Source organism: Narcine bancroftii, chromosome 3, assembly GCF_036971445.1.
Source record: "Narcine bancroftii isolate sNarBan1 chromosome 3, sNarBan1.hap1, whole genome shotgun sequence".
Lineage (NCBI taxonomy): Eukaryota > Metazoa > Chordata > Chondrichthyes > Torpediniformes > Narcinidae > Narcine > Narcine bancroftii.
The window spans coordinates 227,755,507-227,773,055 of record NC_091471.1 but is presented as its reverse complement, the minus strand read 5'-3'; the positions used below and the strand labels follow the sequence as shown (position 1 = coordinate 227,773,055).

At 40.2% G+C, this 17,549-nt stretch overlaps 1 protein-coding gene across 1 annotated transcript in view; it reads right to left on the bottom strand.

Moving 5' to 3' along the window:
• prdm5 (PR domain containing 5) overlaps positions 1–17,549 on the bottom strand; it is a 516,233-nt gene that overhangs the window by 190,513 nt on the left and 308,171 nt on the right. Inside the window, exon 13 of the mRNA XM_069926793.1 lies at positions 14,798–14,891. Coding sequence (XP_069782894.1) covers positions 14,798–14,891 — 94 coding nt within the window. The remainder of the gene's footprint in view (positions 1–14,797; positions 14,892–17,549) is intronic.

The window sequence follows — 17,549 nt, the reverse complement described above, 5'->3', positions numbered from 1 at the left end:
ATCGTTGAGGGGTCTCCTTCCATGCTGTAACATTTCACTGATTCTGTGAACATAGATCAGCCATTGGCAAAAGTTTATGTTGTCAAATGGAAATTCTCCCATTCTATTCAAAAATGCTCCAAGTGACCAATAAATATTTTTGTTGATAGATTCAAACAAACTTCCAAATTTAAGGATGGGTAATTGGTTGGTTAATTCCATGTTTTGAAACTTGTTTGGTCTGCCTTTGTTAAATTTTTGAAGTTTTAAAATTTTATTTGCAACATGGTAGAAGACGATTCTGGCCATTTAAACCTGTGCCGCCCAATTACATCCAAATTAACCTACAACCCCGTATGCTTTGGAAGATGGGAGGAAACTGGAACACCTGGAAAAACCCATGCAGACATGGGGAGAACGTACAAACTCATTTTGGATGGCGTTGGATTTGAACCTGGGTCAGCGACACTGTACTGGCACGGTTATGTTAACCATGTTACCTTCTTCCAATGAATTTCTGCAATTCCAATGAAGAAAAATAAATTATTTGGTCAGCCCTTCAACTACAGTACAACTCGGATTATCCAAAATTGGATTATCTGAAATCCTCAGTTATTCAAACTTCTTCGGTCCCGAAATTGACATATGTTTGGCTCTGACATTTTTTTTGGATAATTGAGGATTTCATTTATTGAGAATATCTAAAACAATCAGAAATCCTCAGTTATCCAAAATTTTGTCAGAGGCGAACTGACGACACAGGTTGAAAATTGGTGAGAATTAAACATTACTTCATGCTTTAAAAGCCTTCCCTTGTTGATTAATCACTGTTACAAGTGATTTCCTGTTGATGCTGGGCTGTTTTTTTAAAAATTACCAGTTATCCGAAAATATCCTTTATCCGAAATAGGCCTGGTCTCGACCATTTTGGATAAATGGAGTTGTACTGTATGTTTTTCTGGGAACAACTCATTTACAAGCTCATGTTTTTTAATGAGTGTTACTTTAAGGGTTAAGACAGGCTGTAAATCTTTCACAGAAAAACTTTTGGCGGTCAGACAGAAGCCACCATCAAGTAGGAACATTACTCAAAGTTGATATTTTGGGAGAAGAAAAGAACAATGGTGTTTATTCAAGAAAAACAGATGGCACACTTAAAGAGAGTGGTAAGCGAGACATGTGATTGAAACTCATGTGTCTGGAACACTTACAGAAGACATGACAGAGTTTTGGAAGCATTGTGGAGGTCACACATTTTGTTTCCACTACGTACTGAAGGCGAGCAGAGTCACTGAAGGCGAGCATGCAGGTACAGCAGGCAGTTAAAAAGGCAAATGGTATGTTGGCCTTCATAACAAGAGGGTTTGAGTATAGGAATAAGGATACCTTACTGCAGCTGTACAGAGCCTTGGTGAGACCACACCTGGAGTATTGTGTGCAATTTTGGTCGCCTTATCTGAGAAAGGATGTTCTTGCAATGGAGGGAGTGCAAAGGCGATTCACCAGGCTGATACCTGGAATGGCAGGAATAACTTATGAGGAAAAATTGCGCAATTTGGAATTGTACTCGCTGGAGTTTAGAAGATTGAGAGGGGATCTCATAGAGACATATAAAATTCTGGCAGGACTGGACAGAATGGATGCAGAAGGGATGTTTCCAATGGTGGGAGAGTCCAGAACCCGGGGCCATGGTTCGAGGATAATAGGCAAACCATTTAGAACCGAGGTGAGAAGGAATTTATTTACCCAGAGGGTGGTGAATCTGTGGAATTCATTGCCACAGAGGCAGGTTCATTGAATATATTTAAGAGGGAATTAGATATATTTCTTCAGTATAAGGGAATTAGGGGTTACGGAGAGAAGGCGGGGACGGGGTACTGAACTTTTAAGATCAGCCATGATCTCATTGAATGGCGGAGAAGGCTCAAAGGGCTGAATAACCTACTCCTGCTCCTATCTTCTATGTTTCTATGTAAGGAAGATGGGAGTTGCGACAAACATTTGTAGGAAAAGACATTTCTCTGGAAGCAACTCAACAAGGATTCATGAGTTTGAGTCTGACCTCACATTCTCACCTCCTTAATGATTACCTCTGTACATCAGTTTAAAAATCTGAGTTTCAGCAGAGGATTTCTATGATTTAAATTAGAATTGACTTTCCAGAATTTTGTCTAAGCTGTAATGGTTTGGGTATCTCACACACACACACACACACACACACACACAGACAGACATATGTATATTTGTGCATATAATATTCATAGTTAATAATAAATATATTGTTTTTAAAATGATATTGTCTTGGTGAATTTCTCTTGCTGTTGGTCTGTGATGTAACAAATAGCAGTTGCCATTTATGTTAAGGTCGATAGTTTAGAAGTATAGGAAACACAACGAACTAAGAGAAATTATTGCATTTTTTGACACACAAATATGAGATGAAATTCCAAAACTAGTTTTCTCCACTTTCCAAGCACAACTTTAAATAGTCTTTCCAGGACTTTTATGACCAACCATTGATAATACTGAGGATAGGTACAATTACCTTTTGGATCAACTGCATGAAATAAACTGTGACATGTAAACAAAAACAATGAGAAAGGAAAATTTCTGGATAGTTAGAAATGCCAAATTTCTAAAATATGTTATAAATCAAATTTTCTACTTGAATTGCTATTTATTCATGTGTCATTTTGTTTTTCTCTATACTGGCTTCTAAGATTTCCCATTCTTCCATGATTCTCTCCAGCATTTAATATTGACTATGTTTAGAATCCATCCCACAATAATTCTTTTAATCCTGTAATTATCTTTAACTGCATTCACTTTTCTAATACTTTGTTTCATCAGTGCCAGATTTTGCAATGAGGCAAGGAGAAATTTTGTGGTCCCTATTGTGGCACAGGAGCCAAGGTGATTCCTTTGTCCCCCACATAACCCCAAATTCATCAGAAAAAAAATCTCAACCTCAACCAAACCATTAATTCTCAGGGTGGAGGGCTGGGGCTCTCCCACTTCTTGGATTAGACCCTAATAGTAGTTTACGAATAAACCTTACTGCCACATTTCTCAGACCAGAAACCTTCTTCAACCCACTGGGGAGAGGGATCAGATCTAGATGGTGAGCCAAACTTTTTTAAAAATTTAGACATTCTACATGGTAACAGGCCTTTTCGACCTATAATCCCATGTCACCCAATTACACCTAATTGACCTACAATCCCCAGTACATTTTGTCTGGAGTTTTCTCACTCCTACAACAATTAAAACCTTGGTGTCAATGTGACCACCAGGGAAGAAACCAGTCAGGGCTAAAAGAACAAATAATGTGACATTATAGCCATATATCATGTGTAGAGAACCTTGACCTCTGATTTAAAATTCTGCCATCTTGCCTCAATATCATGCCACGAAGCATCCATATCCCAAAGTCACCTTTATGTCACAACAGCTTGTTTTAATTCAGAGTCATTTAAAAGTAATAACATGGCCACTTTTACTGGGAAGATTCAATTCCAGAATATTCCACAGCAGCCATTTCTCTACCTTTCTTTTGGCTATGGCCTCCATATGACTCTCCTCAATGTCATCTACAAGTTTGCTGATGGCACCATAGTTGTCGGCAAAATTACAAATGGCAATGAGGAAGCCTACAGGAGGGAGATAGATCAGGTCGTTGAATGGTGTAACGACAACAAACTTGCGCTCAATGTTAGCAAAATCAAGGAGATGATTGTTGACCAGGAGAAAGTCGGGGAATATGACCCAGTCCTCATCGAGAGCTCAGTAGAGGAGAGGGTCAAAAACTTCAATTTCCAGGGTGTTAACTTCTCCAAGGATCTGTCCTGGAGCCTCCACATTGATGCAGTCACAAAGAAAGGTTACTTTGTTAGGTGTCTAAGGAAATTCAGTCCGTCACTGAAGACACTCATAAACTTCTACAGGTGTACTGCGGAGAGCATTTTGGCTGGTTGCATCACTGGAGGCACCAACTCTCAGGCCAAGAATAAATTCCAGAGGGTTGTTAACTGGGCCGGTGACATCACAGGCACCAGACTTCAATCCATCGAGGACATCGATGGTGTCTTAAAAAAGCAGCTTCTAACCTCAAAGACTCCCCCCACCATGCAGGCCACACCATCTTCACTCTGCTTCCATCGGGATAAAGATACTGGCCTTCATTAATAGGGGGATTGAGTTCAGGAGTATAGAGGTCATGTGGCAACTCTACAAATCTCTGGTAAGACCACATTTGGAGTATTGTGTTCAGTTCTGGTTACCTCATTATAGGGGTAGGTTTTTTCTGCAGAGAGTTGTGGGTTTCTGGAATGCCTTGCTGGGGATGGTGATAGAGGCTGAAACATTAGGGGCAGCTGAGAGACTCTCAGACAGACACATGGATGGAAGAAAAATAAAGGGTTAAGGGGTAGAGAGGGTTAAGGATTTTTTTAAAGGAATAGATGGGTCAGCACAACTACAAGGGCTGAAGGGCCTGTAGTGTGCTATTTCTATGTTCTAAAAGGGAAAATTAAGCTGAATATTATTTCACATTGATGGTGAGGATCAGATACCGTACAGAACATGTTGTTTCTTGTATGCCAGACAATAGAACATGGTGCCAATATGGAGATGGGAGATATAATATTATTACAGATGTTTCCATAGAAAAATAAACGTGAGATAGAGTCTGTGGTAAGAATATGCCATCCATGGTGGATGGAAGGATGGAACTTGACAAGCTTCACATTCTTCTCTTTTGTTCTTACATCTGTTAAGAGATAAGCACAGAACTACAGCACTTTTTATATTCTCTGCAATCTACATTCTTTGCCAAACATAGCCTTACCGACAACAACATTTCAGAACTGAGATAAAATGTGGTCAAAGAAAGTTCTAAACATGAAAGTAAAGTAATAGGATAAACTAAGTAAGTTATGAGATTTTTTTTTAAACTTAGATATATAGCATTGTAACAGACCCTTCCAGCCCATAAACCTACATTGCCCAACCACACCAGTTACCCTGTCATCTTTGGAAAAATGAGAGGAAGCCAGAGAAAGCCCATGGATACACGGGTGGGGGTGGGGGGAGCATTCTCCTTATAGACAGTGCCAGATTCAAACCAGGGTTGGTGATACTGCAATAATTTGATGATAACCTCAACATTAACTGTACCACCCTAACCTTGTCATATTACTTTCTTCTGAAGGGTGGTCAGAGTTTAAACCTACAAACGATAAGTATTGATTACATAATTTCCAACAATGAGAACAATCGAACCACAGAAACAGGCCCTTTCACCCTTCTCGTCTGTGCCAAACTGCTATTCTGTCTAGCTCCAATGACCTGCACCCAGAACATATCCCTCCATGCCCATCTCATAAACCAAATGTTAAAATTGAGCCTGGATTCAACAGTTCAGCTAGCACCTTTTTCCATATTCCCACCATTCTCTGTGTGAATTTTCGCCTAATATTCCCTTTAAACCTTTCCCCTTTCATCTTTAAGTCATGTCCTCCAGCTTTTAATCTCACCTAACCTCAGTGGAAAAAAGCCTGGTTGCATTCGCTCCATCTATAGCCATCATAATTCTGTATAGCAGTATCAAATCTCATTCTTCTACGCTCCTGGGAATAAAGCCTTAACCCGTTTAACCTTTCCCTGGAGCTCAGTTCTTCAAATTCTGGCGACACTTTTGTAAATTTCCCCTGCACTCTTACAATCTTGTTGATGTCTTCCTGGAGTTACGTGACCATAACTGCACCTAATACTCCAAATGCGGCCTCACCAGTGTTTTATGCAACTTCTCTACAACATCCCAACTCCTTTTAAACTATATGAATGAATCTAATCTTCTTTACAAATGTAGTTTACATGTTATAGATAGTAGGACACGAGGGCTAAACCAGATGAGTACGAGCAGCTTCCATTTCAGTAGCTTCTGGGTATTTCCATTTCTGATTGCAAATGACCATGAGAATGTTCACGCAGTGAAAAGTCTTCTACTTTGAGGGCCAAATGATGTGAGAAACTACACAATACAGCAAGCAGAATACAACCAATATATGAACAAAAGCTCTATCACTCATTCCCACAAATTTATCAGGAGAATTGATCCATTTGTTTCTCCCGGCCCAATTGTCCAACAAGTGCAGCAACTTAAATATGCAAATAAACCTCTTTCTGAAGGTTCCTTCCAAGTTTGTACATGAAAAATCCAAAAGAAACCCACAATATGAGAATTAGTGTGATCATTCCCATTCTATGGATTAACAAGGGTGTTGACTCTAATGTCTAGAAGAACAAGCTTGAGAAAGCAAAAGCTGGTATTGACCAAGCACAAATGCAATACCTCAATAAGATGGTCATAAGTCGACCACATGCACTGAATCACAGAGCCTTTTACCTCTGATGTTCTTTCTTCACACTTTGTTATCATGTCGAAAAGGTATATGCTGAATGCAGTTAACTAATTTCTTTTGCAGGAGTCAACGCATTTTGCAGCATAGAAACTAGCATTTCGGCCCAACTCTTCCATGCCAACCAAGTGTCCACCTGAACCGGTCACATTTGCCTGTTTGGTTCATCGCTCTAAACCTTTCCCACCTAGGTAGCGCTTTGGTCTCGTTATCAGTAAAGGATTTGGGTGCTCGTGGAGCATAAAGAAGATTGAGCAGATTAATTCCTTGGATGGCTGGTCTGTCATATGAGGAGAGATGGACTTAGTTAGGTCACCGATCTCCAGAGATGAGAAGAATGAGAGCCGACCTCATAGAAAATTACAAAATTATTATAGGGGTAAATGCAGGGAGGATATTTCCCCTGGTCAAAGCTTCTAGATCCAAGATCAAAGTGGCATTAGTTTATTTAGGATTGAGATAATGAGAAATATCTTTAGTCACAGTATGGTGAATCTTTGGAGGGCTGTGGACATTCGGTCATTGATTGAAATTAAAAGAATTCAGTGGTATATAGTAGAGCACAACATTCCCTCCACAATGTCCATCAGTACTAGAGCATCACAGGGCTGTGTTCCTAGCCCCTTACTCTACTCACCTTACACCTATTACTGTGTGGCTCAGTATGACACATAAATTTGTTGATGATATCACAGAGGTGGGTTCTATAGAAAAAGGAAATGAGTTAGCATACAGAGAGGAAATTAAATACCTGGATGAATGATGCACCAACAACAACCTTGCATTCAATGTCACCAAAACTAAGGAGCTGATTGTTGACTTCAGCAAGGGAAAATCAGAGATATATGATCCAGTGATTATGGGGGGGGGAGGGGGGGGGGGGATCAGAGGTGGAGAGGGCAAGAAAATGTAAATTCGTGGAAGTCACTGTTTCGGAGGATCTTTGCACCCAACTCACTAACGTCATTGTGAAGAAAGCATATCAGTGCCTCTACTTCTTTAGGAGTTTGCAAAAGTTAGTTATGACATCAGAAACCTTAGCAAACTTGTGCAAATATGTAAAGGAAAGTAGTCTGGTATGACAGTGCCAATATTTGAATGGAAAACACTGCAAAAGGTAGAGGACAGAGCCAAGTACATCACAAGCAAAACCCTCCCCTCCACTGAGAAAATGTTACGAGGAACAGTATTGACGGAGAGCAGCAGCAATCATCACCATCAACCATTCTCTGTCTTCACTGTTGCCGTACAGGCATACCGTGGAGAGAATTCTGGCTGGTTGCATCACTGCCTGGTAGAGAGGCCCCAAATCTCAGGACAAGAATAACCTCCAGAGGGTTGTTAACAAGGCCTGCGACATCACAGTCACCAGACTTGACTCCAGTGAGGATATTTACATGAGGCGGTGTCTTAAAAAAGCTGCCTCTGTCCTCAAAGATCCCCACCACCCAGCCCCATGTCCTCTTCATTCTGCTACTATCGGGGAAAAGGTACATGAGCCTAAAGACGAGCACTCAGCGGCACAAGGACAGCTTCTTCCTCATTGCCATCAGATTCCTGAATAATCAATGAACCAAAGACACTGCTTTACTTTTCGTGCTCTATTATTGACATATTTTAATTTATATTAACCCTGTAAGATCGTTCTTAATATAAACGTTTGTCTTTTGATACTGCCGCAAAACACCGAATTTTATGACTTGTCCATGACAATAATTTCTGATTCTAATTCTGAAGACTTGCCCCACCAGGTTCAGGAACAGCTGCTACCCCTCCACCTTCAGACGCCTCAACGACAAACTCAATCAGAGACTCGAGTAAGGACTCTTACCTTGGACATAATTTATCACTGAATATTTACTTTTTATGTACTTGCATAGTCAGTTTGTTAACATTTCTTTCTTTGTTTCGCATTTCTCTTTTATGTGTATGTATCTTTTCATGAGTACAGTTTACAACACCAAAAAGTAGAAATTCTGCCTGGCTGGCAGCAAAAAGGAACCTCAGGGTTGTAGGTGATGTCTCTGTCAATGCATTTGAACATTGAACTTGAGGGAAATGGTGTTTGAGTAGAAGTCCGGCCATGGTCTGTTGAGCAGTGGAGCTGACAAGGCTCAGAATGGCCTACTTTCCTTCAATTTTGAGTGCCTAATGGCCACGAAACTACTCATTGCCATCTCAGCATTTCCGAAAGGAGAGGTGCTCTGTGGCTGCAATTACTGATGAAAGTTGAAGCTCTGCCATTGAAAGTTTATGGTCTGTGGGTCTGCCCATTTGACGGCCTCCGCACAGTCCCAGCTTTTCAAGCAAGAGGTGCATCGCCCTGACCCACAGCAAACCTGTCACACTCTTGAAGACTGGTAGAATAAATCTTGGCTTCAACCCCTTCATGCACAGACAACAAAATGCCAGCTATTGCAGCAAGCACCACAAAATCCATGACCTGCTCAAACATTAGGACAATTGAAGATGATAATGTGCTCACAAGTACCGTAAGCGCTGGTGTTCAAGATGATTCTGTAGAATACAACCCCCTGAATTTCCACCTACAATGTACATTTTGAGCTATAAGACTACCCCAAGTCTGGCACTTACCGCTGACCAGTGGAGTGATGCTGCAAGGCACATTTAGTATGAGAGTATATTAAGAGCAAAACACCCAATAATGGTTTACAATTTATCAGCAAATTTTCAAATAAACCTCCAGTTAAAGGCTGTTCAGAACCGAAGGCAGTCAGACTGCGTGGATGGACCCCACGGGGCAGCGCTGAGACTTCGCTGTTTGAGGTTTGTTATTTTTATATACTGGGTTTTGGGATGAAATTTTTAACATTCAAGGACTGTCTTATACGACGGCAAATGCAGAAACCCTTCCATTCATAAAGTTCCCCATCCTCCCACAACAGCAACCAATTTACATTGAAGTTGCAACATACAGTTCCAAATTCCAAATCCTCTCGCTACCCTTTTGATTTCTTTTTTTGTATAGGCTACAACTTCTACCTGGCCAGAGATAGGCTGGGAAAATGGGCCAGCAACAATGAAGAACTAAATTACTTGCAGCCACAAACTCCGACCCTGTACTAGAAAATAGATGGCCCAAGATAGGGATCCGTGCTAGTTTCATGGCTGTACAAGAAAATAGATGGCCCAAGATAGGGATCCGTGCTAGTTTCATGGCTGTACATAATATTCATGCATAATATGAGGGTGTATGCAATCTGCACAGATTCAGATTTCACATTTATTGTCAGAGTGCATACATGACATGGCGTACAACGCTAAGATTCTTTGTCCTGTGGGCGAAGCAGAATTACCCTTAATGGTGGTGCAAATTTTAGCCCACGTGTCCGTGCCGCCCAATTTACATTAACCCACAGCCCACCCCCGGTACATTTCGAGCAGTGAGAGGAGACCAGACTCCCCTTGGGGAAAACCCACGCAGACACGGGGAGAACGTGCAAACTCCCTTTAGACAGCGTGGGATTCAAACCCTGGTCCCGATCACTGGCTCTGTAACCACTATGCCAATCATGCTGTCCTAATTATCTAAATTATTTACTTTATGTCCGATACAGGCATCTCAGTTCTACATAAAGGCACAGAGCAGATGGAATATTTAAATTTTCCAATATCTGCTTTTTATTTATGCTATCCTTTGTTGAATATTTTATCCTTTTGTCTAAACCTTGCATGATATTTAAGATCTGTATTCAATACATGAGAATTAAAGAAATGAACAGAACAAAGAAAATTTGATGCATCTGGCCCCATATGGAGTTCAAGACTGTTAACATATTTTCTGCAACACAACCTGACATGGACTGCTGAAGTCACTAATATTTTCAGTGTCTTATGTCACTCTGTTTAGAAACACTTTATTGGACACATAAACAGCTTTCATCTTAGCAGCTGCTGGTGGCTGACGGCCATGATATAGCTTAGGTAAATTAGATTAAATACACATGTTGAATACAGTAAGTTTGTAAACAATGGGCAACATCAATCAGCCTTAATAGATGCGAATAAGATTCCATGCATAATTCGCCTTTACCTGAATTGAAAATCCATATTATTGCATTGAAAAAGATTGATTAATTAAATTAAAACCTACAAAACATATTGTTTGATAAAGCTTGTAGTTTTGGTTTCAATTAAATAATCACCAAATATTTAATTCCCTGTTCTTTGCAAGCAGATCCAATAATCAGCTGTAACTGCATGTTCACTTTGAAATAAAATTCCAAATTAACTAAAATTGCTTTTGATTACATTTGCACTGGATGCATAAATAATTGTCAAACATCAATTGAGCAGCTTTCATTCAGCACATCGTTCCAAAGGAGAGCCAGCGACTGATTGGTGCTTTATTCCACCCGAAAGACTTTTATCCCCGTGAATTTTATTTAAAATAGACGCATTCTGTTATCTGGTCATTTCTGGTTGGTCTTCTCTCCAAAGAACCCTTCCTGGATGCCTATGGAGGCATAGCAGCATGTTGTACTTCACTTCCTCAATTTAGTTTCACTAACTTGATTAGAACTGATATCTTGGAAGTTGAAGACTTACAAAACAGAACATTTATTGCCAGGCTGAATTTCTCGAAGCTAATATTTTACTTACATTACAAAGGTGAAATTTTGAGAGTACAGGGAGTGTATAATGCTGTCAGGATTAAAGGCAAGGTTAGCAGGCATGGGGAACCTTGATCTTCGAGGGAAATTGGGGATCTTGTTCGGAGAAGAGAGAGGTGTTTAGCAGGTATAGGAAACAAGGAGCAAATGAGATACTTGAGGATTATTAAAAAATGCAAGGAAAACCTCAAGAAAGAAATCAGGAAGGCTAAAAGACATGAGGTTGCTTTGGCAGACAATGTGAAGGAAAATCCATGGTGTTTATACAAATATATTTTGAGCAAAAGGATAATAAGGGACATAATTGGTCTCCTCGAAGATAGAGTGGTCGGCTTTATATGGAGCCAAAAGAGATGAGGGAGATCTTAATTTATTTTTCATCAGTATTCACTCAAGAAAGAGTTGTGGGAAGTGAGGTCATGGAATCTAATACAGATTAAGGAGGAGGAAGTGCTTGCTGTCATAAATCCCCAGGGCCTGACAAGATATTCCCTCAGTCCTTGAGGGAGGTGAGTGTAGAAATTGCAGAGGCTCTGGCAGAAATATTTAAAATGTTATTAGCCATAGGTGTGGTCCCAGAGGATAGGAGAGAAGCTCACATTATTCAGATGTTTAAAAATTGTCACAAAAAGGAACACTGGAAATTATAGACTGGTGAACCTGTTGTTAGTAGGAGGCAAATTATTGAAAGGCATTCTAAGAGATCGGATATACAACTGATTAGGGATAGTCAACATGTCTTTGTGCGTGGTAGGTCATGTTTAACCAATCTTATAGAGCTTTTCGAGGAGGTCGCTTGTAAAGTTGATGAAAGAAAGGCTGTGGATGTTGTCTACGTGGACTTTGGTAAGGCCTTTATCAAGGTCCCACACAGGAGGTTAGTCAGAAAGGTCTGTCATAAAAGTAAGAAAGACACGAGGTATTCATGGTAAAGTAGTGAACTGGATTTAATAATGGTTGATGGGAGAAAAGCCAGAGAGTAGTGGTGGATGATTGCTTCTCAGACTGGAGGCCTGTGACTAGAGTTGTGCTTCAGAGATCGGTGCTAGGACTGTTGTTGTTTCTCATCTATATTAATCATCTGAATGAGAATGTGGTAAATTGGATCAGCCAGTTGGAAGATGACATTAAGATTGTGGCATTGTGGACAGCAAAGAAAGTTTTCAAAGCTTGAAGAGGGATCTGGACCAGCTGGAAAAATGGGCTGAGAAATGACGGATGGAATTTAATGCAGACCAGTGTGAGGTATTGCATTTTGGAAGGAGAAACCAAGAAAGGATAAACACAGTAAATAGTAGGGCACTGAAGAGTGCAGTAGAACAGAGAGATCTGGGGAAAAAAGATACATAATTCCCTGAAAGTGTCATCACAAGTGGATAGGGTTGTAATGAGAGGTTTTGATATATTGGCTTTCATAAATCAAAGCATTGAGTACAGTAACTGGGATATTGTATAAGACATTGGTGAGACCAAATTTTGGAGTATTGTCGCAGTTTTGGTCACCCAACAACAGAAAAGATATCAATAAGAAAGAAAGAGTGCAGAGAAGATTTACTAGGATGTTGCTGGGTCTTCAGAAGTTGAGTTACAGGGAAAGGTTAAACAGGTTAGGACTTTATTCCTTGGATTATAGAAGAATGAGGGGAGATTTGATAGTTACTTAAAATTATGAGGGGGGACAGACAGGTTAAATATAGATTGGCTTTTTCCAGTGAGAGTAGGTGAGATACAAACCAGGGTGAAAGGAGAAAAATTTGGGGGGAACTTCTTTGCACAGAGAGTGGTGGGAATGTGGAATGATGTGTCAGATGAAGTGGTGAATATGGGCTCAATTTTAACTTTTAAGAAGAATTTAGACAAGCATGTGGATAGGAGAGATATGGGGGAGGGGGAATGTATGGACTAGGTGCCAATCAGTGAGACTAGACAAAAAAATGATAAGGCACAGACTAGAGGGGCCGATGGGGCCATGTTCTATGGTTCTAATTATCTTGATTCTCTATTGTAAATATTAAGCTTTGACCCTTTCCTAAATGAGTGGTGATCAATCTATTTTTTAAACTTGGAAAAGTTTTTTTGTCCATTTTTTGTCCATTGTCAACTGCCAGCACATTGAACATCCTGAAAGGTAACTTGATTTATTCAAAAGTGTAGTCAGCTTTATGCTCAAATATCCTTCTTATTTTACGAGAGTAGATATTCCAATCATTATATTTATAAACCTATGGAATGACCCAGGCTGAATTCAGTCAGTAAAGATCATAAAGTTGCCATAGGGTTCTCATTTCCTGTGTTTTCTCTATACAGAAGGCCTGTAATTTCTTTTGGCAAAGCCAATGAGAGAATCATTTAGTCTATCATTTATTAATAAAAAATTTCATCCTATGTTAATGTTTTGCATGTTTTTCTCTATCTGCTATTAATTGCATTTCAGTGCTAAGTTTCAGCATGCTGACTGGCTGCATCACAGGCACCAACACCTCTGAGACAAAAAGCTGGCAAAAGCTGGTGCACTCAGCCCAGTGCATCACAGGCAAAACATCAAGAACATCTACATGGAGTGTTGCCACAATTGTCAAGGATCCACAGCACCCAGGACATTCTCTGTTCTCACTGCTGCCACCAGGAAACAAACAGGTGCAGGTGCCACAGGACTCGTCCCTCCCTATCAGACTCATGAACAGCAGACACATTCAGAGTCTCATTTAAGGACTCACACTTTGTTCATTATTTGTCACTGTATATGAATTGTGCACAGTTTATTTACAGTTCTCTCTTTTTTTGAGTAGTTTACAGTTACCAATAATTATAAATTCTGCCTGGACACTGAAAAATAATCTCCGTGTTATATGGGTTGTAATGCATTTAATCTGACAATAAATCTGAACTTTGAACTTTCATTTATTATGTATCAGCCTAATATTTTGGCTCAACAAAGCTGCCTTGCAAATCTGCCGCTTGATGTTATATTCATACAGATTTTCTAATTTATAAGCCACAAATAGATGTAATTTTTTTTGTACTCATCATTTATGCAGAATAAAAATAATGAAAATCCCAAAATTAGCATGATGGTAGTAAATTCCAATTAACCAGGACGTTGCTGAGTAAAGCCCACCATTTGATCTTTTTCCTTGGATTTTCCATTGCTCTACGGTTAGTTGGTTCACATCCAAGGCATCAAGGTCTCCACTGGTGTGATCTGATCTGATACATGGGCTGGAACAAGCCCTGATAATAAATCAGCTCAGAAAACCGCAGGGAAGCAGAAAACCCACAAACTGTGCTTTGTGGTTTATCAAACCAAAGCTGTCGAGATTTTAGAATGTTTCTGAACGTCCCAGGCAATTAGAAGCATTCGAGAACTATGAAAAAAAGAAATTTAATAACAATTTTTTTTTAAATAACTAATGCAAAGACAAATAATCACAGAAAAGTACCTTCATCTTGCTTTACAATTAGTACAATGGTCATGGATGGTCACTGTATGGTAGGCTTAAAGCAGTGCAAGATTCAGAAGCAGTGTCTCAAACCTCAGTGCTGGGAATCTCACTAAGCTGGTGCTCTTCGGTTCCACATTCTGGAGAGCACATTGACAAATTTGCCGGCAGTATCTGTCAACAAGTATAGGGCGTTGAACCGATGTAACTGCTAGCAGTTCACCATAGAACTACTGACATTTACAAGTAAATATGGGCCAACTTCTCTCGCAAATAAACATAGCTTTTTGTCATGTTTGAATAAAGAACATCATTGCTTGTGTACCTGTGTGGCTTCGAATGTGAACGCGCAAGGTTCCGTTGCTTGCAAATTTCTGGCCACAGTAAGGACAAATCTTCTCCTTCTCTCCGGTGTGTGTCTGAAAGGGAAAAGATAACATTCAAATGGATTTTCACTCCTATTTGGCTGTGTCTGTTTGAACATTTCTGAGGAAGTTCTATTGTCTATTCTTTGGCTTGGCTTCGCGGATGAAGATTTATGGAGGGGTAATGTCCACGTCAGCTGCAGGCTCGTTTGTGGCTGACAAGTCCGACGCGGGATAGGCAGACACGGTTGCAGCAGTTGCAAGGGAAAATTGGTGGGTTGGGGTTGGGTGTTGGGTTTTTCCTCCTTTGTCTTTTGTCAGTGAGGTGGGCTCTGCGGTCTATTAATACATCATCAATTCCTTAATTATGGGTTGTCCTTTATATCCTGTAATATGTACACACATTATGACAACAGAAGTGAAGAGGTCTTCAACTCAATGCTTTATTCAGAAACTGTCAGAACAGAAAAACATCATAAGACTGCATACGTTCTGTTTTTCTTCTAAATATTCATCATAAATGATATCAAATGATAATTTTATCCGAAATCTATAGCAATAAACATATCTCCAGGAGTCCATTCTACACAAAATGCAATAACTTCTCACCCCGATTTTATATTCTTCCATTTGATGTTACTAAGATAAGAGAGAAGACATGTTTATTTCATAATGCTGGAGCCCACCAAAAAAGATCAAATATCCTTATGTTATTAGTGTTTTCCCCACCAGTTACCCCAACACCCATAAAATCCCCCGTATTCAGAGTTGGCGTCAGAACAAATCTAATAGAGGGGCATTAAGGTAACTGCAGGGGGGAGGTGGCCCTGGCATAGCTACGCAAAATAGCGCCTATGACAGGGAGTGTTGTCGAAATAAACAACAGGAAGAAGGTCTCGCGGGACCTGGCTTAGGTGGCCACCACGTTGTTTTTGGTGTTGAGACTGGACGGCAGGACGAGGAAGGAACAGGATCCTTGTATGTCCCAAATAACACAATGGGTGGGGACGGTGGGGGCCACCATGACGGTGACCTTCCCTGCATTTACTATGCGCCCGCTGTTAAATTCCCCACTAGTTAAAATTCCCCACTTGCTTGCTTTGCCTTTTTTTTTTAAACAGAGGAGCCAGAGCAGTCCACCAGTGAGCTCTGGCAACACTGCACCCCTGGACCGAAATTGCAGTACTAAGTAGGCAGGACACCCATGTAAAATGTCAAGCAACAGTTACAAATAAATCATCTAAAGGTTGTGTTTTTTATTAACATTCATTAAAATATATTATACTTTACAATCATTTCCTGATATTGTGTATTGAATCTTCTTGAATTTAACCAAATATCTTAATGGAAATGAGTTTATTGTATTGTACCATTGAGAACATACTTCTCTACGGCATCTCAGTGTGGTACAGCCACTGTCCCGTATCGGACCGTAAAACACTTCAGCGTGTGGTGAAAACTGCCCAGTGGATTATTGGCATTCAACTGTCCATCATTTAGAATGTCTATGAGGAATGCTGTCGTGGGAGGGCGAAGAGCATCATGCAGGATGCATCTCACCCTAATTATGGACTTCTTACTCTTCTCCCATCTGGTTGGTGCAACAGGAGCCTTCGGTCTCAAACCGGCAGGTTCAAGAAGAGCCTTTTTTCACAAGGCTGCGACCCTGCTAAACCTTTAATCACAGCGCTGAGTGGTCCTGCACTCGCATTGTTTGCTTGATGAATGCACTTGTTTATATTTGCACGTAGTTATTTGTGTCGAGCACTATTTTTTAACTTCTGATTAGATGCTAATTGTATTTCATTCTATCCACATAATCACATGTGGATAGTATGTTGGCTTTCATAAATCAGAGTATAGAACACAGGAGTTGGGATGCTATGTTGAAGTTGTATAAGGCATTGGTGAGGCCAAATTTGGAATACTGCATGCAGTTTTGGATGCCGAATTACAGGAAGGATATAAACAGAGTAATGAGAGTACAGAGGAGGTTGACGAGAATGCTGCTGGGGTTTCAGGGAACAGTTGAGCAGGCTTGAACTTTATTCCCTGGAGTGTAGAAGGTTGAGGAGTGATTTGATAGAGGTATTCAAAATTATAAGGGGGATGGATAGAGTCAATGTGATAGGCTTGAGAGTGGGGGAAATTCAAACAAGAGGGCATGGATTGAGAGTAAAAGGGGAAAGTTAAAGGGAAACATGAGGGGGAATTCCTTCACGCAAAGGGTGGTGGGCGTGTGGAATGAACTTCCGGCAGTGGTGGTAGAAGCAAGATTGATGATAAATATTCAAGGAAAGTTTGGATAGATATATGGACAGGAGAGGTGTGGAGGGTTATGGGCCGAATACGGGTCAGTGGGACTAGGTGGGAGATGATGTTCAGCATGGACTAGTAGGGCCAAACTGGCCTGTTTCTGTGTTGTAAATGGTTATATGGTATTTTACTTGGCTCAATGACGATAAGGTTGATTCTAATCTTAAAAAAAATACATTGTACAATGTACATGGGCACGAAAATTCTTACAATTTGCAGCGGAAAAGCTACCATAACAATACTAATAATACACATTGACAAGATATTCTCATGGACCTTGAAGGAGGCGAGTGTAGAAATTGTAGGGGTCAGTAGGGGTAAATTATTGAACGGTATTCAAAGAGATTATAGATGACAGGTATTGATTAGGAATAGTCAACATGGGTTTGTGTCTGG